This window comes from Podarcis filfolensis (assembly GCF_964270895.1).
Source record: "Podarcis filfolensis genome assembly, chromosome: 8".
NCBI lineage: Eukaryota > Metazoa > Chordata > Lepidosauria > Squamata > Lacertidae > Podarcis > Podarcis filfolensis.
The window spans coordinates 27,106,621-27,128,248 of record NC_139611.1 but is presented as its reverse complement, the minus strand read 5'-3'; the positions used below and the strand labels follow the sequence as shown (position 1 = coordinate 27,128,248).

The following is a 21,628-nucleotide window of genomic DNA, read 5'->3' as shown; positions in this document are numbered from 1 at the left end:
CATAAATGGTTGTCTAGGTAGGCAGAACTCGCTAGGAGAAAATAAGATCCGGTGATTGAAATGGGGGAGATTTACCTAACTTCCTCAAACAATCCACGAACTGAAACGCAGCTCTCCTTGGAATTTAACACTTTTCCAAATTTTGCAATTTGCTTCTCCAGCTCTCAAAAATGTGTACAAAGATGCTTATATTAGGGGGTCGTGGTAAGCACACCTTTAAAATTGCTTATATTGGTAAAATTGTTTGCAAGAAAAGTGTGCGTATTCAGCAGAAATTGATACAAAAATTGTGTAAATCGGGAGAAACCAATGCTGACAGGTTTTCCCAAGGACTTGCGGGGCTGGGTGGGTTGGAAATTCATGTGGTAATATTGCCAATGGTTATGTGTAGATGTCATGGACTGAAGACTGGAATAAAGAAACATCTATTGTAAGCCTTTGCCAACCTGGTGCCTTCCAGACATTGAACTACAATTCCCAAAAGCACCAGTGGCACTGATGGGAGCTGTAGTTCAGCATCTGGAGGCATAGCTGTCAACCTTCCCTTTTTTTGCAGGAAATTCCCTTATTCCAGCGCCGTTTCCCGCTGCTTCCCGCTGATATCCTGGATTGTTAGATATCCTGTAGCCTGTCCCCGGGACAGGTGAGGGTGCTGATCCCTTATTTTCAAATCTGAAAGTTGACAGCTATGTCTGGAGGGCACCTGCTTGGAGAAGGCTGATCTATCCATAACCAGTGACTGTGCATAGTGTCTACCTGTCTTACTCCTTTGAAATGGCCATTCAACTTGCTAATCCTCGTGGCCTCTGAAACACGGAGGGAGTTTGCTTTGTTTCCATCACATGGGCACTTGATCTGACCTTGAATGAACCTTGACAGCGGCGGTGAATGAGAGAGAAAAGATTCTGACGTGCTGGAGAAGGGAAGCAGACCGTCAGTCGATAGACATTTGCACTTGCCTCTTCATTATCCTGCCTTTCCAGAGAAACAATCCCAAGGGAACTGGGGGAGCAGACGGTTTTCTAGCACTTCCCAGGAAATGAGATACAAGAGCCGATGAACTTTTTGCCTCTTCAAATTTGACACGGCGTCTTCTCCAAAGTACCCATACTTACTGAGCTTCTGCAGAAGAATTTATGAAGTCCGTATTTGTTCTAACGCCATGGGTGCACACCTGAAATTTGACTGCTGTCTTTCAGAAGGAGGACTATTTTGCCATTGTCCCAGCAGAAATTCTTGTCCAGGAGGGCACGTTTTTCAAGTTACTACAATTCTAAACAGGTGGTAGTTTGTCTTATAGACTGGTCGGCTGAAAGTTACAGCAATTTTGAACTGAAACAAGTGGGGAAGTGGAGGCAGCAAATCGATCACTGCAGAAGTGGGCAAAGTGGAGAAGACCGAAGGAAATCCGGAAAAGGTAAGATGTTTCTGCCCTCCACCCAAAAGAACAGCATGGCAGAGGTGAGATCATTTATAATTGTAATTATGACACCCACTCAACTGATGCAGGCCTAAATTCATAGGGCTATCACCAATGTTAGTCCTCCTCAGACTAATTTGTGTCCATTAATTTTGGTGCATGGCTAAATTCCTGGATGGAATTCTCCAAACTTACCAAAATTCTAGGTAGGAAGGACTCATACAGGCTCAGTGGCTGACAAGGTTTCCCTTAGATCTATTTATTCCTCAGTGTGAAGTTGCCATTCTGCCACGCAGTTGGGGAACAACTGACCTAGTAGGAAAGGAAGCACTCTGCTATTTTCAATTTGCTTAATAGCATGCATCCAGAACATGATGAATCACTATCCACAAAGCCCTCAAGACTTGTCCCCAAAACAGCTGTTTCAGAATGAAATGAAGGGATTAGCATCCACTCTTGAAATATTACCCTTTCGCTGTCCATTCGTCCTTCACTGGTCTTTGCAGCCCATTAATCCATATTAATGGTAAAGCTTAAGACAAAGCAGATCATGGTTGTGTTTTCCTTACATGGGTGGTGATGGAGCGGGGGGGATGAACACGTATGTACTGTAATGTGTGAAAACTGCATACAAGTGTCAATATTGCCTCTATTTATACATGGAAGCCACAGCACATTATGGCTCCCCAAATGTGTACTTGCAACTGGACAGAAGCAAAATTTTCACACATTGTTTGCACACTTTTGTTCTCTGTCCCTGTGGAGGAGAAAATCTTGAGGTGTGTGAATATGACATCTTCAACCAGGCATGCTGGTATCAATTCCACTGTATTTCTGAGTTCTGCCAGCGGAGGTCACTGTAGAGCCAATGAAACCGTTGCAACCTAAAGATGAACTTACCAAAGTATGGTATACCAAAACCCCAAACACCTTTCAGTATATTTTCTTCAGAAATTAAAATATGATTTCTGGTTCCCCAACCTTTTAAAGTTTTCGGCAATCAAAAATGGGAAAGCTGGAAGGACTTTGGATTCTGTTTGGTGTGGGATAGCAATGTGCATAAATAGTTTTTAATCACTCTTTGATTACTAGAGTGGAAATATGTCTCAATTGCTACCTCATTTCCTCTAGCCAGAAGCAAGCAATAGAAAATCACTGATTTTAGCCTTTACACACACTTGTGATCCTTATAAATGTGTGTGTAACTTGCTATAAATACACACAGTGCCTACTGGTCTTAGAGAATACAACATTTTAATAGTTCAGTGTCAATAGACAGTGGTGTGCTGCAAGAGAACACATAATGTGCTGTGAGAAAAAATGAAATTGTTAAAAGCACCTCTGAGCCCAAAGCACCCTAGCAGCACAGGATGCTGCCTGCCGTATCTCTGCATGAGCCACTGCTCTGGGATTTCTTCTTTTGAACCTGGGTGGATACCCAAATCAATGACTCCGGCACAAACACTAAGGATGGGCTCCTCTGAGGGCATGCAAGTGCTAAACACACAGACTCCCTAAAAGCAGAGAGGTTTATGAGTGGGCCTCCCATTCAGAAATAAAACTCACCTTGACTATCAATTGCTCCAGGGGGCAGGACCCAGACCAATGAATTCAACTTACAAGAAAGGAGATCCGAAGGAAACACTAGGAAGGATTTTCTGGTGGTAATAGCTGTTCAGCAGTGGAACAGACTACTTCAGAAGGCAGTGGACTCCCCTCCACTGGAAATTTTTAAGCAGAGGTGTGTGGCCACCTGTCAGGGTTTCTTTAGCTGTGGTTCCTGCATTGCAGGGGGTTAGACTAAATTCATTCAGATGTTTGGGAGATTCTGTAATAACCTTGACAGGCCAATGTTGAATTCGCAAAAGGGATGTGTAGGCTTTGAGCTCACACAGAGCTCTTCGCCTTTCTGCTTCCACAGGACTCTTTGCCTGTGCAATTCAAAAGGGCTGCTTCTTGTTCTGTGGCCAGTCACCCCTCTAGCCTCTCCAGTAACCTTCTCCTCTCTCGCTGCTACCCTTCCAGATGTCTGGTGGGATTTTCTCCCCCTTGGAGAACCTCTGCGACCTGGACAACGCCAACTGCCACCCGCTGGTGTGCTTCCTCTGCCACGAGCAGTATGAACACCCCTGCCTCCTCGACTGCTACCACAACTTCTGCGCCAGCTGCCTGCGGGGCCGCGCCATTGAGAGCCGCCTGACATGCCCTCTTTGTGGGTAAGGAAGGACCATCTTGCTCCCCTACAGTCCAGAGATATTTGGGTGATGGGATAAGCAGCCCTTTTTACCGATGGGTTATTGTACTTCTGCACTAGCCTGGTGCCAGTTTGGAGCCCTTTGTGTACTGCAAGAAATGCTTGTACGGTAATTTGAGAAATGCATTAAATAAGTAAAGGTTGGTATGCTGTGAGCCCAAAGGTTCTATCCACAGAGGAGGCTGCCCACTGCATCTCTGCATGAGTCATTGCTCTGACCTTGCCTCCTTACAACCAGTTTCCATCCAGATACTACAGATATCCATCCAAGCAGCAGGATATGGGCATCTTTGGGAGAGACATGCAAGATGGGCACAGCCTGCAGATTTTGTAGGGCCCCTGGGAAGACCCCTCCAGAGCACCCCCTCCATTTGTGTGTCTGCTTCCTCCTCACCCCTATCATCACCAGCTGCTCTCCTCCTCCTTGCTTGCTTGCCAAGGAGAGACCCAGTGACAAGCCGGCCGTTGCATCTACTGCTCTGCGTTGTCTGTATTTTAGAAACCAGCTGCTAATTCTCTCATTTTATGCTGCTGTGAAAATCTGTTTTATTACACATTTCTTATTATTGCAATGGTATTTCTACAATTCCCTTGATGTTTATGTTGCATAGTACAGTATTATGTTATGTAGTGACAATCGTACTGTCGTGCTGAATGCTCACTGGGACTGGTAGGGCAGAAAGCAAGGAGTCCAACAGTAGGTGGCGCAATAACCAAAGACAGGAAGAAGTTGAGCCCAATGACAGGTAGCGGTAGCTCATTGTATGTACCAGGGGTAAGCAACCTAAGGGCCATGGGCCAGATGCGGCCCAATCGCAGATGGTCCGGGAGTCAGCATGTTTTTACATGAGTAGAATGTGCCCTTTTATTTAAAATGCATCTCTGGGTTATTTGTGGGGCATAGGAATTCATTCATTCCCCCTCCCAATATAGTCTGGCTCCCCACAGGGTCTGAGGGACGGTGGACCGGCCCATGGCTGAAAAAGGTTGCTGACCCCGGTATGTACCTTTTGTCCCTATCCTCTTCTCTGTTGAGTTCTACAAGGGCAAAACCGAGACATGTACAAATTTGCAGTACTGTGTTAGAACTTTAGGGTTTTGTAACCCTGGGGCAACAAATCACCCTTTAAAAAAGCATCAAACTTCCTTGTGGTTTGGAAAGCAACAGGAGATGCACTGAAAAGTGTGGGATGAACAAATGATCAGCGGGGGGGGGGGGGAAATGTATGAATACGCCACAAGCAAATGCACACTGGACAAATGTTCCCTGTGTCATCTCCCGGCAAATAAATCAGAACGGGTGTTCAATAAACATCATCCAACCTCCGTGCCAACTTTGCACAAGCAAACCAGAACATTGGCTGAATAAACATATCTTGTGGAGGGGCCCTAGTAAATCTCTCGCTAGTGTGAGCCAGGAATAGAGTTTGGGAATTAGCGGAAGAGGAATGAGGCATTGACTTCCTAAAAAGGGAAGCCGTGACCAGGCTAATGCCTGGCCTTTGTCTTCAGTTGTAAGACACCCATATCAGGTTTGACCGTAGCTGCCAAAGGAATCTGAGGCTTTGTGATTAACTGCCAGGGACAGAAACTGGGAAACAGGAGGGGGTTATTAGAGTTCTGTTCAACATTAAGAAGAGCCCCATTTCCCCGCTTTAGGCGTGAGCAGTGTCAATTTGTCTGTTTCCCCCTGCCTCCCCCCCACTGGAAACCAGCGTGCAAATCCGCACTTCTCTCGCCTCTGAAACATGAAGCCTCCCATCACACAATGAGCTTCAGGTGTGAACAGCTGCTGAGCTGAATGTCTCCCCTTTTAGCTCCAGCGGAATGCAGTTCGGCAGCAGGAAGGGGGGAAAGAGAGAGAGAGAGAGAGAGAGAAAGCGCGCCTTGGCCAAATCAGGCAAAGGCGTGCAACAGGTGGGGGAGACAAATGCAACCCACCCATTATCTTTTTGTAAAACACTCCAAGGGGTTTTTAAACAATCAAGCCATGTCTACATGTTATGAAATAAATAAAAATAAAATCTAAATAAAATAAAAATAGTTAAAGCTTGTTCATTTACACACCTGGTTTTCCTGTCCATAAGGAAATCGATCTTATACCTCTTTGCTGAGAAGCAAGTTTCATTGTGTTCCATGGGGATTATTTCCACCCAACTCTGAGGCTCATCCAAAGGTCCCTTCTTCTTGTGCATTCGTGACAAGTTACTCTCAGGATGCTTTTCAAACAGTCCTACGTGATCAACACCTGCATATATTTTTGGGACAGTCACACTGCTTCATTTCCAGTCAGTGCATAACCCATAACTTCCTGCTAAAGTCCTATAATGTTAAATACAACAAAAAATCTGGGGTTTTGCTTCTTTGCCTCCCTCTGGGTGGCAGTAATGCGATAGCACTGGGAAGCACCGCAGAGCAGAATAAATCCACCACGAATGCAGCATTATTCTGGCATTAACTTTTTAGCTGTGATTCCTGCATTGCGGTGGGTTGGAATAGATGACCCTTGGAATCCCTTCCAACTTTACAGTTCTGTGATTCTGTGTTGCAGAAAGTGCCCAGTCCAATAAAGCAACATATCTCAACATCCTTCCATGAGTCTTCCTGTATTATTTTGACATCCTTCCCAGGGCTTCCTCTTTCTCCCTGTGTCTTCCTTCTGCAGCCACCAGTCCATTGTCAGGGGGAATGGCCTCCCTCCAGAAGACCGGCTTCTAAAGTTCTTGGTGGACAGTTCTGGGGATTGTGAGGAGGAGGTCCAATGTGCAAATTGTGACTTGCAGAGTACAAAGCAGGTAAGCAGAGAGGGCGGCAAAGAAGGCCTTTGAAGGTCAAGACCACTGTGTGGGATTCAGCCAAAACTAGAAATGGGCAAATCTGCCCGTTTCATTTTCTTTCCATTTCTAGTTTTGTCCAGTCATTGTTTAGTCCTCCACATTTCCACACCAATGTGCAATTTTTTTAAAAAAGGAAAAAAATATCCTGAAAATTCATCAGCTTTTTAGTGTGCATTTCTTCTAATGCTACACCTGCCTGTAAGCAATTCTGCATACTATACACATTTTTTTGTAAGGCCATTCTCCAAAATATAATGCATTTTTGTATGTTAATCTCACTTAATATATGCATTTTTAACATACCCCTAAGCAGGACATCCCGGAATTACAGAAGCCATCCTGGCTTCTGATTGGATCCTGGGATACCCCATTTTGGCTTCCATGAGAGTGTGGCCCCCAAAAGACACACATCCCGATTTTCCTCTGCAGCATCTTGGAGGGTATGTTTTAATGCGCACTTTCCCCCAGTCCACGTATTTCTGTACTCGCTTCTTGGCTGGAGAACTGCATTGTGAAATTCAGAGAAGTGGGAATTTGAAAGGAGAGCTGTGTTTTTGTCCACAAGTGCAAGTTAGGTAAAGATAAAGGGACCCCTGACCATTAGGTCCAGTCATGACCGACTCTGGGGTTGCAGCGCTCAACTCGCTTTATTGGCCGAGGGAGCCGGCGTACAGCTTCCGGGTCATGTGGCCAGCATGACTAAGCCGCTTCTGGCGAACCAGAGCAGCGCACGGAAACGCCATTTACCTTGTACCTATTTATCTACTTGCACTTTGACGTGCTTTCAAACTGCTAGGTTGGCAGGAGCAGGGACCGAGCAACGGGAGCTCACCCCGTTGCAGGGATTCGAACTGCCGACCTTCTAATTGGCAAGTCCTAGGCTCTGTGGTTTAACCCACAGCGCCACCCGTGCAAGTTAGTTAGGCTCAAATGGAATTTCTCCAGCCTTTTCACAAAAAGCAGTCAAAAACTGTCAAACTGCTGTTTTAAAAATTGCCTCTGTGTTGCAATCTATGCTGCGGTGCACATCCTGGGGCACCCACTGTTGCCACTGAATAAAATATTCTGCCAATGTGTGGTGGTGGCCCAGGCATGCCAACCAGAGCTTTGCCCTCTAACCTCCCACCTCCCCCAGGACTTGGACGCCATGTATTTTTGCAATACCTGCCACCAGCCTCTCTGCTCCAAGTGCCGCGAGGAGACCCACAAAGCCAGAATGTTCTCCCGCCACGAAATCGTCTCACTGACCAAGCGTATCAAAGACATCCACAAGAAATGTTGTAAGTGTCTTTCCCATAGCCTTCCTTAACTCTCTGGAAACCAAACCTTAGGAGAAACAATCGAGGGAGTAGGATTTGCTTAGCCGAAAGAAGACTGAGAGGGGATAGGGTAGATTTTTCTTCAAATATCTACGGTCCATTACATGGAAGATGGAGCAAGCTTGTTTTCTGCTGCTTCTTCAGAGGGGAAGGACCTGAACAAATTGATTCAAATTACAGGGAAGGAGATTCTGAATAAACATTAAGAACTTTTTGATAGAGCTGTTTCTATTTACAGGGCATGTCATAGAATTAAAGAATTGTCCAGCTGGAAGGGACCCTGAGAGTTATTTAGCTCAACTTCCATTAATTGTAAGCGGTGGTCTCCCATCCAATTTAAAACCACACCAGATCCTGCTTAGCTTCACGAGCATGCCAGCAGCTTTATTGCTACGCCACTAGGTGGTGGTTCAATAGAGCTGTTTGATAGTAGAATGTGCTCCCTCAGAAGATGGTGGAGGTTTTTTCTTTTTTGTCTATTTTTTTTTTATTTCAAGCTTAAAAGTGACACCTGTGTCTCTTCCAGCACTTCATGAGGAACTCTACATCATGTTCTCAACAGAGAAAAAGTCCATGCTCTGCATCAACTGCTTTCGGGACATGCCCGTGTGAGTTGCTGTTACTTCATATCTACATCACAAGCTATCGATGGGGCATGGCTTTTTGCAGGAAACAGGAAGAGAGGTCCCTGCTCCGAGGTGGAGCTTAGCATTTAGAGGGGTTCTCCAGATATTTTGAACTGCAATTCTCATAGCCTAAGCCAGGCTGCCAAAGTTTGGTCTAAAGACTGATAGCAGGGAGAGAACAGGGAAAGGAAAAAGCAGTAAATGACAAAATATGCTCTTACACAGATTTAAATTTCAGTGCGTCTGGGGAGAAGTTGAAGACTTCATGGACCAGGGTGGGGGGTGTTGAAGAAGTGAAAAGAGGGAAATGGCACCACATTCAGGATCTAGGAGGGTATTCCAGGCATCAGAGGATGCAAAGCAGGTGGTACAGTAGCTTGAGAGAATGGGAAACCCAGGAAATATCTTCTTAAGGCTGCCTCCAGACTTTTGTTGCTACTTTCTGGGGAGTGCAGTTCATTCACATACTGGCAAATTCAGGCTGCACAGCTACAGTTGATTAGGAGCACTTGTGCAACCAACCCACTTCCCCAAGAGACTGTGATTTTTTCCGGTAAATGATAGGAAAATGGGAAGGGTGGGATAAGAACTACCTTTGACACAAGATCATGGAACCTCCCTGCAAACATATCAGGATGAATGCACAATTAACAGGTCATCTGGAAGCACGTTTAATGTTGTTGGGTTGGTTTTGTTTGAAGGCAAAGTAAAAAAAAGGGGGGGAGAAAAAGCATTTCGGAAAAAATAAACTGAGATAATGGAATTGCTAAATGAATATTATGATTTTTTATTAAAAAAACAACAACATCCAAAGATGAAAGCTTAAGAGTTGCCCGCTGAACCCTGATGGGTTTGACACACACACATCTGCAAGCATTGCTACATTTATATAACGTGCATAATGAGCCAGTGGAACTCCTTGCCACAGGATACCCTTTTTTAAAAGAAAGAAAGAAAGCGGTCATGTTGTGGATGACAAAGACTTAATATAGGAAGCTTCCTTAAATGGCAAGTTTTGGTCCATTTAGCTCAGTGTTGTTGACACTGACTGGTAGCAGCTGTCCACGAATATAGACTGGGGACATATCCAGACCTTCCTAGAGCTGGGGACTGAACCCGGGGCCTTCTGCATGCAAAACAAGATACTCCGCCGCTGACCCACAGCACTTCCCCTCTGATACCTCCTTCTCTGGTCTTCCCTCCTCCAGGGAGAGTCGAGCGCATTGCATCGATATTGAGACTGCGTATATGCAGGGCTGTGAGAAGCTAGACCAGGCCGTGATGGTGGGTATAAAAACTGAAGAGGTTTCACTGCGGGGGGGGGGGGGGGCTGTGGCTGGGAGACGCTTTATCTTGATGCAACCTAGGCAGAAGCATCTGGTCACGGTTATTCCCAGATCATCTTGGAGCAGGCACAGCCTCCCCGTTTTTTGAGCCAATTGGCGATGGCAGCCTTCACCTGATGATTTAGATTACAACTCCCATCAACCCCACTGTGCTTTCTGGGACTGATGGGAATCGTGGTCCATCGTTTCTGGAAGGCTGTGGATTTGGGAACTGATACAGTTGTGTGACTGGTTTTCCTGGCTAGGACACTTAAGCCATCTTTAGGGAAGTTTTTAATATTTAATGCTGTACTGTTTTTAACATTTGATTGGGAGCCGCCCAGAGTGGCTGGGGAAACTCAGCTAGATGGGCAGGGTATAAATAATAATAATAAAAATAACATTATTATTATTATTATTATTATTATTATTATTATTATTATTATCATCATCATCATCATCATCATCATCTGTTTTGCAAATGGGCTCCGGGTTGAGATTTGGGTGAAGGAGCTCTGAATAACAGAATGTACATCTAGGAGCCTTTGATGTAAGTTGTTTTTAAAAGGGGAAGGGGGGTAGAATCAGCCTTTGCCAACCTGGTGCCCCCAGATGCTTTGGGCTACAACTCCCACCCTCTGTGCTAGCTGGGGCTGATGGGAGCTGGTAGGACCCAAACCAATGGATTCAAATGACAGGATATTCTGACAGGAAGAGCCATTTGACCGTCAGAAGGTGGTGGACTCTCCTTCATTGGAGATATTTAAGCAGAGGTTGAGCAGCTATTGTCAGGCATTCTTGAGCTGTGATTCCTGCATTGCAGGGAGTTGGACTAGATGATCCTTGAAATCTTTTCCAATGCTGCAATTCTATGATTCTTAATCTTGCCCTTTCCGTGGGGTCTGCTCTGCTCCCCTACTGATAACGCCTGCAGTTTTCAACACTCGCCTTTTCTGCCCTGCGACTCAGGCTGTGAAAGAGCTCCAGACATCCACCAGGGAGGCGATAGTGCTCCTCAAAGCCATGATCGAGGAGGTCCGCAACAGCGCGGATGAGGAGGAGACATCTATAAACTCGCTCTTCAGCAGCATGCAGGTGAATTGCGGCAGGGAAGGGTCACTTGCAGCCTTGGTGCTTGAGTCTGCCTGCAGGGGATGCTCTCTGAGGCAGCAACCTACCCCCTAGAAGCCCAGTTGTGGTGGAGGGAGGGAGGCTGCCTATCGCTTGACGTGAGGAACAGTCCATCTCTTTCTCTCTCTCCCCCACAGGAGAAATTGGCAGAGCGGAAGAAGATGCTTTTGAAAGTAGTTCAGAGGTAAAAGTGGTCCCGTGCTCAAACTCCTTGTCTGATTTTTTTCCCCTGTTGGCAGAAAAGAAGCAGGAGTGTCTCGGGGCTTATCCAAACAAAACTTTAGTGTAACGACAACAACAGCCCACACAGACCTTGCTCATGTGTTGTGAAGGATTTATTCAGGACAGATAAAAAGAAAGGACTTCTTCATGCAGCAGGTAGTTAAACTTTGGAACTCCCTCCCACAGGAGGTTGACCTCTGTGAGAACAGGATGCTAGACTTGATGGGCCTTTGGCTTGGTCCAGCAGGGCTCTTTTTATGGAGGTCTATTGTCAAAGCGGGATGCGGGTGGCGCTGTGGGTTAAACCACAGAGCCTAGGGCTTGCCGATCAGAAGGTCGGCGGTTCAAATCCCTGTGACGGGGTGAGCTCCCGTTGCTCAGTCCCTGCTCCTGCCAACCTATCAGTTCAAAAGCACATCAAAGTGCAAGTAGATAAATAGATAAATAGGTACCACTCCGGCAGGAAGGTAAATGGCGTTTCTGTGTTCGCCAGAAGCGGCTTAGTCATGCTGGCCACATGACCCGGAAGCTCAGTTGGCCAGTAAAGCAAGATGAGCGCCACAACCCCAGAGTCAGCCATGACTGGACCTAATGGTCAGGGGTCCCTTTACCTTTATTAAGAGGAATGGAAGTTTTCCTGGCTGCCTCAGATGCATTTTAAATATCATCGGTTAGCTCATTTCAGGTTCATTCCCACCTCTCTAACTGTGGAGCTCTCTCATTTTGTGCATAAGCAGCCTTATAATAGGCCCCCCTTTTTTGTCATTTCCAGCCAGTATGAAGAAAAGGAAAAAGCCTTCAAGGAACAGCTGGCACACTTGGCATCTTTGCTGCCCACCCTACAGGTAAAGCACCTGAATCGGGAAGGTGGCCATTCCTCCCCCCCCCCAAAAGGAAGGCTCTCTGCACATTAACAGTAATATGGCAGGCAAGAATTCAACAGGCACAGTCACCATATCTCAGCCCTGCTTACCTCACAGGGTGCTTGTGAGGATAAAACGATGGGTGCTTCCTTGAGCTTGAGGTGGAGAGGGTGCAAATTTGAGTAAACAAACAAAAATACACCCAATCTGAATGACAAAGGATAAGACAAGAATCCCACTTTCTATATTTGCATTGCATTATATTTATAGTGCACCCTAACCTTCAAGGTCAGGTAAGGTACCATCAGCCTCGTTTCCTAAAATTATATGTCAAGTTTTGCCAGAGTTTGGAGGCACTTGGAAGTCTCATGAGATAAAACGTAGAATGGCAGGTTGTGGTTGGACTGACACCAAAATTGAGTGAGGTTTAGGTCTTCATGGAAGCCAAGCAGTCTAAGGTGAGGGAGCCCTGTCTCCCCACCCCAGAGGGGAGGAGGCATATATAGCCTGCTCAGTGGTGAGAGAGACGCCCTTTGCACATGCTCAGAGGCCCTCTTGGTGCCTCTGATCCAAGTACTCATAGTTTTGGTATTTGCACAGGTGTCATGTTTTCTTTCCTCTCCTCTTCAGGTCCACCTGGTGACATGCTCTGCTTTCCTCAGCTCTGCAAACAAGGCTGAATTCCTTGATTTAGGCTATGTAAGTCACCACCCACAAATTCAAATAACACCCCCTTATCACAGCTGCCTCTGTGGGTACTCAGATGAGGCGCAAAGCCCTTCTTGTGAGTTTCCAGGGCAAGAAAAGCACTCTGCAGATGCTCAGAAGCACCTGGTGGTTATGAATCTTTGTACTTCCATCAGGAAAAAGAGGATGGAGCCCTGCCCCAAGGAGTTTACAAACCAAACTTTGACACAGGGAAGACAAGGAAGGAAATGGCAGCTTGAGGATCAGGGGAGAAGATGGTGCATTTAATACAGCTGTGTAGACACAGCAACAGCAGAGTTTGGGGGCTCGGGGGTTATGCCAAGGACTCTGGTGTTTTGAGAGCAGTTAGAAAGAAAGAAGTAGCTAAGGAGATCATAGAACTGTAGAGTTGGAAGGGGCCGCATCTAGTCCAGCCTCCTGCAATGCAAAAATCACAGCTAAAGAATCCCTGACAGATGGCCAGGTGGTTCTTGTTCTTGACCAGAAACAGTCATGGGGCAGGGACTGCTTTCACAACAGAGGGCGGCATTTCATAGAACTGACCAAACCATCCACAATTCTGTTTTCAGCAACTGATGGAGAGGCTGCAAAAAATCGTCAAGCTGCCCCATCGACTGAGGCCCTCCCAGACGAGCAAGGTACAAGTTTCTGCTCTTCCCTGCTGAGCCATCCCAGCAGCTCCAGGCACCCAGAGAGCATTTGAGCAAATGTTCACCCCCCCCCTTTCCCTCTGGGGTCATGCCTGTTTCATCTATCAGTTCTTCATGGGAAGGTCACCCGGCTAGCCTGGAATATAGTCTGTGCCATGAGGTCTAGCAGCACACCTGTAAAGCCAAATTTGGGCATGTGCTTTAAGTCCAGGTTCTGTACCCGAGGCTTTCCAGAGTTTTGCGGGAGACAAAGATGAGGCTGCCTACACACCATAGGTGTGTCTTCACAGACAAGACCCTCTCCTGGATTGCATCCCTTCCACAAGCCTCTGAGGGAGAAAGAACTATCGAAAGGGCCCCTCTGCCAAATGCAGACTATAGAAGGATTGCAAGGAAGGAGGCACGTCTTTGAGATATTTCTGAGTCATGTAGCTTTAAACACCAATGTGAGCACCTTGAATTGGGCCTGGCAACCAACTGGCAAGCAGTGCAGTTGTTTTTAAACAGGGGTTATATTGAGATCCAAACAGAACCTCAGCCAGTAACCCGACCACTGCATTTTGGAACACTTGAAGTTTCCAAGTCAAATTCAAGGGCAGCCCCAAGTAGAGTGCATTGCAGTAATCCAATCTGGAAGTTGCCAGAGCATGGACTACTGTGGCCTCGTGTTTACCTTGACACATAGTCCTGTCCAGAGAGTTCTCTTATATCCACATGCAGGAGAAGGCTTGCAACTCTGGGTGCTCTCAGAATGATGACCCGTCTTAATTGGTTTCCCTTCCAGATCAACACGGAATACAGAGCTGAGTTTGCCCACTGCCTGGAGCCCTTGCTGCTTCTAGCGCCCCGTCGCTCCGTGGTGGTGAATGGAGCGGGCATCGGACCTGGGATGAGCAACAGTAACATGTAAGCTGCTCCCGAGACCTGCTTCATCTGTAGCAACCTTCCCCAGATGTTTCGGACTACGAGTCCCATCATCCACTGCCAGCAAACACAGGCAATGGCTGATGGGAGTTGTAGTCCAAAACTCCTGGAGGACACAACGTTGGGGAAGGGGGATCTGTGGGGAGGGAAACGCAGTGAAGTATTTTTAAACAAAGGTGGATTGTGCAAAGCTGAATACGGGCTGGAGACATTTTGAAGCCCAAACTTCTCTTGCCTGCCTTTGAGCTGGGCACCAGGCACCCTTGGAGACAAAAAGAGCTGTCCTGATTAGCGAGCAGATCAGATGGGCTGGCGGTGCCAGTTCCAGGAAGCCAAGCTGGCCGGTTGGGAGGCTGTTGTGTCAGAGAGTCCCAGTGCAGCTGGCACCCGACTGAACCTAGGAAAACGAAGAACACCGTTTCTGTTTCTTTGGGATGTGGAGCAAGGAAACTAGCTCCAGCAATTGTAGCAAAGAGGCTCCAGGGATGGGGCAGAAAATTGATTGTTTGCATTTAGATGCAAATCCACCTACTGACTTCTCACTTTGTGAAACAATATGTGAAAGAGGCCAACCTTCAAAATTTGCCCTGTTCTCCAGCAGGCATTAAAATGCACATATTTGTAAAAATAACATGCGGAAATGCATTATATTAGGAGAAACTGCTCTGCAAACATTGCAGAGAAGAATGAGCTATAAGGAGAAATTTGCACCAAAGTGCTGATGAATTTTTTTGAGGGCTTTTTTTAATTTTTAAGTAAACTGATATGGAAATGTAGAAAACCAAAAGACTGGAAAGATGAGAAACTAAGAGAAACTGAAACGGACGTATTTGCCCATCTAGTGAAGACTTGCTTGAAAATAATCCTTTCTGTTCTGGCAAACAATTTCATTTGCTTGCCTTACACACACATTGCATCTCCAAACGTTGCTGAATGCATTTGGAGTTGGTGTAGCTCTTCTGCAACCAGCTGCACTGCAAAATCAAACTTTTTAGTAAGAATATTCTTAGGCAGGGTGGGTGGGGATAAGCTAATACATTTATTGTGGCTTTCGTTGAAGGGAGTCCATAAGCATGTTCGCTTCACTGCAGCCTTGTTTCTGCTGCAAGAGACTTAAACAGTTACACCTGTGTCAGCTTAAAAAAAGAAGAAAAGTTTTGGTCAGTTAACTGAAGGCAAATAAGTGACCTCCATCTTTGCACGTTCGTGCATTTGGAGTCCTGATCCTTGCTGTGCAAACAAGCATTTGAGGGCTGCTAGTTTGGGAGGGAGGAAACGGGAGACTGGTGTGACAGCCACAGCCAACAGTCTGTTTGCACCATAGCACAGCCTCCAGGCAGGAACAGTCTACCTGAGTGATAAGAAATTTGGAATTCCAGCAGTTAAACTATGGAACTCTCTCCCACTGGAGGCAGTGATGGCCACCAACTTGGGTACCATTACAAGAGGATTTGGCAAACAAATTCATGGAGGAGATGGGCTAGTGATGGCTACTGGCCAGGTGGGCTCTGCCCTGAACAAAAGTTGCTGGAAGCCCCAGGAGGGGAGAGTGCTGCTCTTGTGATCCTGCTTGCTGGTTTCCTACAGGCATCTGATTGGCCACTGTGAGAACAGGATGCTGGACTAATGAGTCATGGTCCTCATCCAGCAGGGCTCTTCCTTAAGTTCTTATCTGCAACATAGTAAAGGTAAAGGGACCCCTGACCAGGTGGCCGACTCTGGGGTTGTGGCGTTCATCTCGCTTTATTGGCCGAGGGAGCCGGCGTACAGCTTCCGGGTCATGCGGCCAGCATGACTAAGCCACTTCTGGTGAACCAGAGCAGCGCACAGAAACGCCGTTTACCTTCCCGCCGGAGCGGTACCTATTGATCTACTTGCACTTTGACGTGCTTTCGAACTGCTAGGTTGGCAGGAGCAGGGACTGAGCAATGGGAGCTCACCCCGTTGCAGGGATTCGAACCGCCGACCTTCTGATTGGCAAGTCCTAGGCTCTGTGGTTTAACCCACAGTGCCACCCACCACTGATTCCTGGAATGGGGTAAGTGGTGTCAGCTGAGGAGCCTCCCCCAGGTATCAAAACACCCTATTACAACTACAGTACTTGGGTCTAGAATGGCTGAGAGCCCTAGAAAACAGCAACATCCCAATGCGTCTTGCTTTTGGCGCTCAGCTAGCGTGCCTGTTGCCGTTGTCTGCCTGACCACCTTCATGCCCCGACCTACTTGAGAAGCAGATGGCAAACCCAGTGGATCCTTGCACACATCCCAGCCTGCCTGGCTAGCAGTTTGCCCGTCCCTATTTTTATCAGAATTTCAGAGAACTCTGCAAAGCACATTTCCCTGGCACTGGATATATTTAGGACCATTGACATCACAGGCCCCTCTGCTCTGGTGCAGCTGATTGCTGTGCAGGCAGGGACGGCCCTCTCCCAAAGCACTGGGGGCAAAGTGATGGGTTGGGCCGGGGGTCTTCAGGATCCCCTTTCCCTCCAAAGGGAAACTGAGGCTGAGAGCATTGGACTGGGAGTGCCAAGTGCCCGGCTAAGGGGAAAGGCCAAGCAGAATCTGCAGGGAGTCCCCATCTGCCGGTCTGGATGAACCTTCTGATCCGTAAGTGGCGATCTGAGCATCTGTCTTGGCTGCGGGATGAGTCAGTGGGAAGGACTGTCAGGCTGCAGCCGGGCTCTTTTTAATTTGGTTGTGGGTGGAGGGTTTGTTACATCACAATTAATTGGCAGATAGTCCTTTACTGGTGTAGATGGACCAGTCTTTGACTCATGATGCTTCCAGGTAGGGGTGTGTATGTGTGTGTGTTGAGTGTGTGTGATAATGATTAATTTCATTTATAGATTGCTCTCTGTGCAGCATATCAAAGCCATTTCGCAATCCAATAAAAACATACACGAAATACATTGCATATTTAAAAACAGCTTTAAAATCACTGCATGTCTTTCTTTCTTTTTTAAAAAAAGGTCAACACAGTAACATATATAAAAACGATTTCAAATCCAATACTGCGATATTGCAAAGGGGCTGCTGAGATACCGCAAAGGGTGTTGCCTCACAGTGGTGTTTATTATGGGATGCATGCACATTTCCCCAAGTGTCAAAACACCGTTGGCATCAAAAAGCCAGTTTGTATTGCTCACTGACTCTACCCATTTAACCCAGATTTACATTTTCTTGGAAAAATTACTGTTTGCCAGTGACCCGCTTGTGATATCTGCTTGGCTTGTTTGCTATATGAAACCCCTGTCTGGAACCAGCCTTGGTCATCAGCAATAGCTTCCTTTTGTTTTTAACTCCCATCAGATTTTCCTTGGAAAAAATAACTCTGGATTAACTGGTGGTGGTGGTGGGATTTGGGCTGGGATTTTGACAATGACGTCGCGTGGCTACTGCCCAAAACTGACATGTGTGCAGACCATCCCTCCCACAACAGGCGACATAATCAAAGCTTATAAAATAATGCATGGCCTGGAGGAAGGGAATGGAGGAAAGTTTTCCTCCCTCTCTTATAACCCTAGGAATTTGTGGACACCCCAATGAAGCTGAATGTTAGAAGATGCAGGACAGATAAAAGGAAGTCCTAATTCACAGTACAGAGCTAAACTGTGGAACTCCCTCCCACAGGAGGCCGTGATGGCCACCAACTTGGATGGCTGTAAGAGAGGATTAGACAAATTCATGGAGGAGGCGGCTATTGATAGCTACTAGCCAGGATGGCTATGCTGTGACTTCATGGTCAGAGGCAGTGATGCTTCTGAATACCAGTTGCTAGAAGCCACAATATGGGAAAGTGCTCTTGTGCTTGGGCCCTGCTTGCTGGTTTCTTACAAGCAACTGGTTGGCTGCTATGAGAACAGGATGCTGGACCAGATGGGCCATCGGCCTGAAACAATACGGCCTTACGATATAATACGATAATCTTTATTGTCATTGTCCCATACAGAACAACGAAATTGAAAAAATCTACGTAAGACATTCAAAAACCAACAAGCCTGCTATCCCAGCTATCCCAGGCTGGTTAGCCCCCTAAAAACTCTGATACCCCATAATTAAATACAATATACTTCCATAAAGACTCCTTACACTGCGTTTAAAAGATTTGGATAGAAACTGTTTCTCAGGTGGCTAGTTCTAGTCTTTATAACCCTGTACCTTCTTCCATAAGGCAGAAGCTGAAAGAGATCATTTCTGGGGTGCATACTATCCTGCGCTATCTCTGCAGCTTATGGCACCTGGAAGCATAGATTTGATCCAAGGTGGGAAGAGTGCACCCAGTTATTCTCTCCGCAGTCTTTACAACCCTGGACAGGGTTGTTTTTTCCCTTACAACACACACCTGCTGCAGAAGCAGCCTTGCCACATCTTCCAACACACTTTGTCCCCCCCTAAGTAACACAACTGATTATGAGTGCTGAGATCCAAAGCCATTCCCTTATGGAGCCTCTCACTTAGGGACTCCTCCTCTCTTCAGCTGGCTCCCTCTTCTTCCTCCAGGATGTCCGGAGGTCCCTGCTCCAAGACCCTCCTCGTGTCTGGCTGCCCCTCTACCTGCGAAAAAATGTCCCTGGCAGGCTCCCTGGTCCGGAAGCCCACCATGCACCGGTACATAAGCACCAAGGTGCTCCTGGCTGAAGGTGGAGAGACACCCTTCACTGAGCATTGCCGCAACTATGAGAACATGTATCGGGTAAGGATGGCTGGGCAAGGGAGAGGCTGCTCTCGCTCTGTCACTGGTGATGGTGCGCAGCCGTGGGCACCTGCGGGAGCAAGCCAGCACCACTGCTGGAGATGTTGCTCAGCCTTGCAACAGAGCAGGCCAAGATGAATCAGCAGGCCCAGCCAATGAATGTGTGTTTGTGCATGCACACACACACACACAAATGCAAAATAAGAAGACAGGAGCATTATAGCCTGACCACTATAGTCCATGCTTTGGTGACCTCGAGGCTGGATTACTGCGATGTGCTCTATATGGGGCTGCCTTTGGGTCTGGTTTGGAAGACTGCTGATGGGAGCTTCTGGCTGAGAGCATGGGGCACCAGCTATGCCTGCCCATCTACTACTGAGCCAGGTTCAAGGTCCTTGTGTTCATTAACAAAGCCCTGAACAACTTAGGTCCAGGGTGCTTCAGGGAATACCTGAACCCTTATATCCCCTGCTTGATCACTGAGATCATCTGCAAGAGTATTGTTGGTTGTTCCTCGAGTTGGCGAGGCTCCTTTGACCACAACAAGGAACTGAGCCTTTAGAGCCATCAGCCCTGACCTGTGGAACATTCTGTCACTGGATTCAGAAGCCAACCTTCTGTGCCAACTTTTAAATGCCTGTTGAAAACCTTTCTGTTCCGCCAAGCCTATACAGGCACTTAAGAATGCATTCTTCCGCAATTATTATTAATGTGTATACGGCTCTTCACTGGTATTAATGAAAGTGAACATTAAAAGCATAAAAAGCTAAAAACAAACATCAGTTGCTGATGTTTGTTTTTAGCTTTAAATGTTTGCTTTCAGGTTTAGTATTGTTGCAAACATCTCATATATGTTTTTCTGATATAGTGGTATAGAAATTTTTTTTACAAATAAAAAAAATAGTAAGTCATAAATCCCCCCCCAAGCCCCCGGTTTGGCAAAAAGGAAGTTTTCAGCATTCTCTTGCTGATCCTTCCACCTCGTCAACTGGAGCCTTTCGAACTTGCTTCCCTTTCCCCCGTGTTGCTGCAGGCCCTTCAAATAGAGATTCAGAACTTGAAGGATCAGGTGCAGGAGCTGCACCGCGACCTCACCAAGCACCATTCCCTCATCAAGACGGAGATCATGAGCGAGATCCTGCAGAAGTCGCTGCAGATGGACGTGCAGATTGCTTCGGAGTATTCCTCTGTGGAGATGATGCGGAGCGTGTTTGAAGAGGTACGCTGACTTTCTCAGGCTGCATAGTCCTGCAGCAACTATGCAATCACAGTACACACATATGCACAAAATCCCCCTGCTTGAGGAGCATGTGCTGATAACTCCGACTTTGTGTTTTGCAGACCTGGGAAGAAACCTATCAGCGAGTGGCAAATGAGCAAGAGATTTATGAAGGTGAGCACAATATGAACTTCTCTGAAGCCATCCAACCCCACCAATCAATGGTAGCTGGTAACCTTTTTGACTTGGTAGGGCTGCAGTATTATACCTTGCTGTAGGTATAAGGAGGATTTGTATAGCTCTTATGTAGGAAGGTGTGCCATTGCACATGTGCAGAGTGCCATTGTTTCCTCCTCTCTGAAATACAAACCATTGATAATTACTCTGTACATCTATGGACGGGAAAAGAACTTCCATGTAAGAAGGCCAAGTACACTTTTCAGAAAAGATTGACTCCATGCCTCTTATTTAGAAACGTAGCCATGTCGCATAAGGTTTTGAATTTGTGTATGGAGAACCACAAGCTTGAGTCAACAGTGTGATGCAGCGGCAAAAAAAAAAAGCTAATGCAAGTCTAGGCCGCATTGACAGAAGTATAAGGTAAAGGGACCCCTGGCCATTAGGTCCAGTCATGACCGACTCTGGGGTTGCGGCGCTCATCTCGCTTTATTGGCCAAGGGAGCCGGCGTACAGCTTCCGGGTCATGTGGCCAGCATGACGAAGCTGCTTCTGGCGAACCAGAGCAGCGCACGGAAATGCCGTTTACCTTCCCGCCGGATTGGTACCTATTTATCTACTTGCACTTTGTGCTTTTGAACTGCTAGGTTGGCAGGAGCAGGGACCCAGCAACGGGAGCTCACCCCGTCACAGGGATTTGAACTGCTGACCTTCTGATCGGCAAGTCCTAGGCTCTTTGGTTTAACCCACAGCGCCACCCACGTCTAGATAAAGGGAAGTAATAGTAGTGCTCTATTCTGCCTTGGTCAGACCACACCAGGAGTCCTGCATCCAGTTCTGGGCCTCACAGTTTAAGAAGCATATTTACAAACTGGAAGGTGGGCAAAGGAGGGCAACCAAGACCAAACCTTGTGAGGAACAGCTGACAAAGTTGGGTATGTTTAGCCGGGAGAGCGAGAGGATATATGATAGCCATCTTCAAATAGCTGAAGGGTTGTCACATGGAAGATGGAGCCAGCTTGTTTTCTGCTGCCCCAGAGGACAGGACCCAAACCAATGGATTCTAGTGACAACAAAGGAGTTGCCAAATAAACATCAGGAAGGACTTTCTGACAGTAAGAGCCATTTGACAGTGTAACGGACTCTCCCAGAAGGTGGTGGACTCTAGGCTTTTAAGCAGACGTTGGGTGGCCATCTGCCAGAGATTCTTTAGCTGTGATTCCTGCACTGCAAGGGGTTGGGCTACATGACCCTTTGG

The 21,628-nt window shown here is 46.9% G+C and overlaps 1 protein-coding gene across 2 annotated transcripts in view; it reads left to right on the top strand.

The window, feature by feature from the left end:
- Positions 1 to 579: 579 nt before the first annotated feature.
- The window catches only part of RNF207 (ring finger protein 207), a 25,085-nt gene continuing 4,036 nt past the window's right edge, over positions 580 to 21,628 (top strand). Inside the window, exons 1-15 of one of the 2 annotated variants that reach the window (XM_083628686.1) lie at positions 580 to 1,417; positions 3,446 to 3,636; positions 6,340 to 6,469; positions 7,647 to 7,791; positions 8,357 to 8,438; positions 9,665 to 9,740; positions 10,751 to 10,876; positions 11,050 to 11,096; positions 11,907 to 11,979; positions 12,628 to 12,696; positions 13,275 to 13,343; positions 14,140 to 14,261; positions 18,782 to 18,974; positions 20,008 to 20,193; positions 20,316 to 20,367. In XM_083628686.1, the coding sequence (XP_083484812.1) occupies positions 3,446 to 3,636; positions 6,340 to 6,469; positions 7,647 to 7,791; positions 8,357 to 8,438; positions 9,665 to 9,740; positions 10,751 to 10,876; positions 11,050 to 11,096; positions 11,907 to 11,979; positions 12,628 to 12,696; positions 13,275 to 13,343; positions 14,140 to 14,261; positions 18,782 to 18,974; positions 20,008 to 20,193; positions 20,316 to 20,367 (1,561 nt within the window). In that variant the 5' untranslated portion in view covers positions 580 to 1,417. Of the gene's footprint in view, positions 1,462 to 3,445; positions 3,637 to 6,339; positions 6,470 to 7,646; positions 7,792 to 8,356; positions 8,439 to 9,664; positions 9,741 to 10,750; positions 10,877 to 11,049; positions 11,097 to 11,906; positions 11,980 to 12,627; positions 12,697 to 13,274; positions 13,344 to 14,139; positions 14,262 to 18,781; positions 18,975 to 20,007; positions 20,194 to 20,315; positions 20,368 to 21,628 lie in introns of both variants that reach the window. The other variant, XM_083628685.1, reaches the window with a different exon arrangement.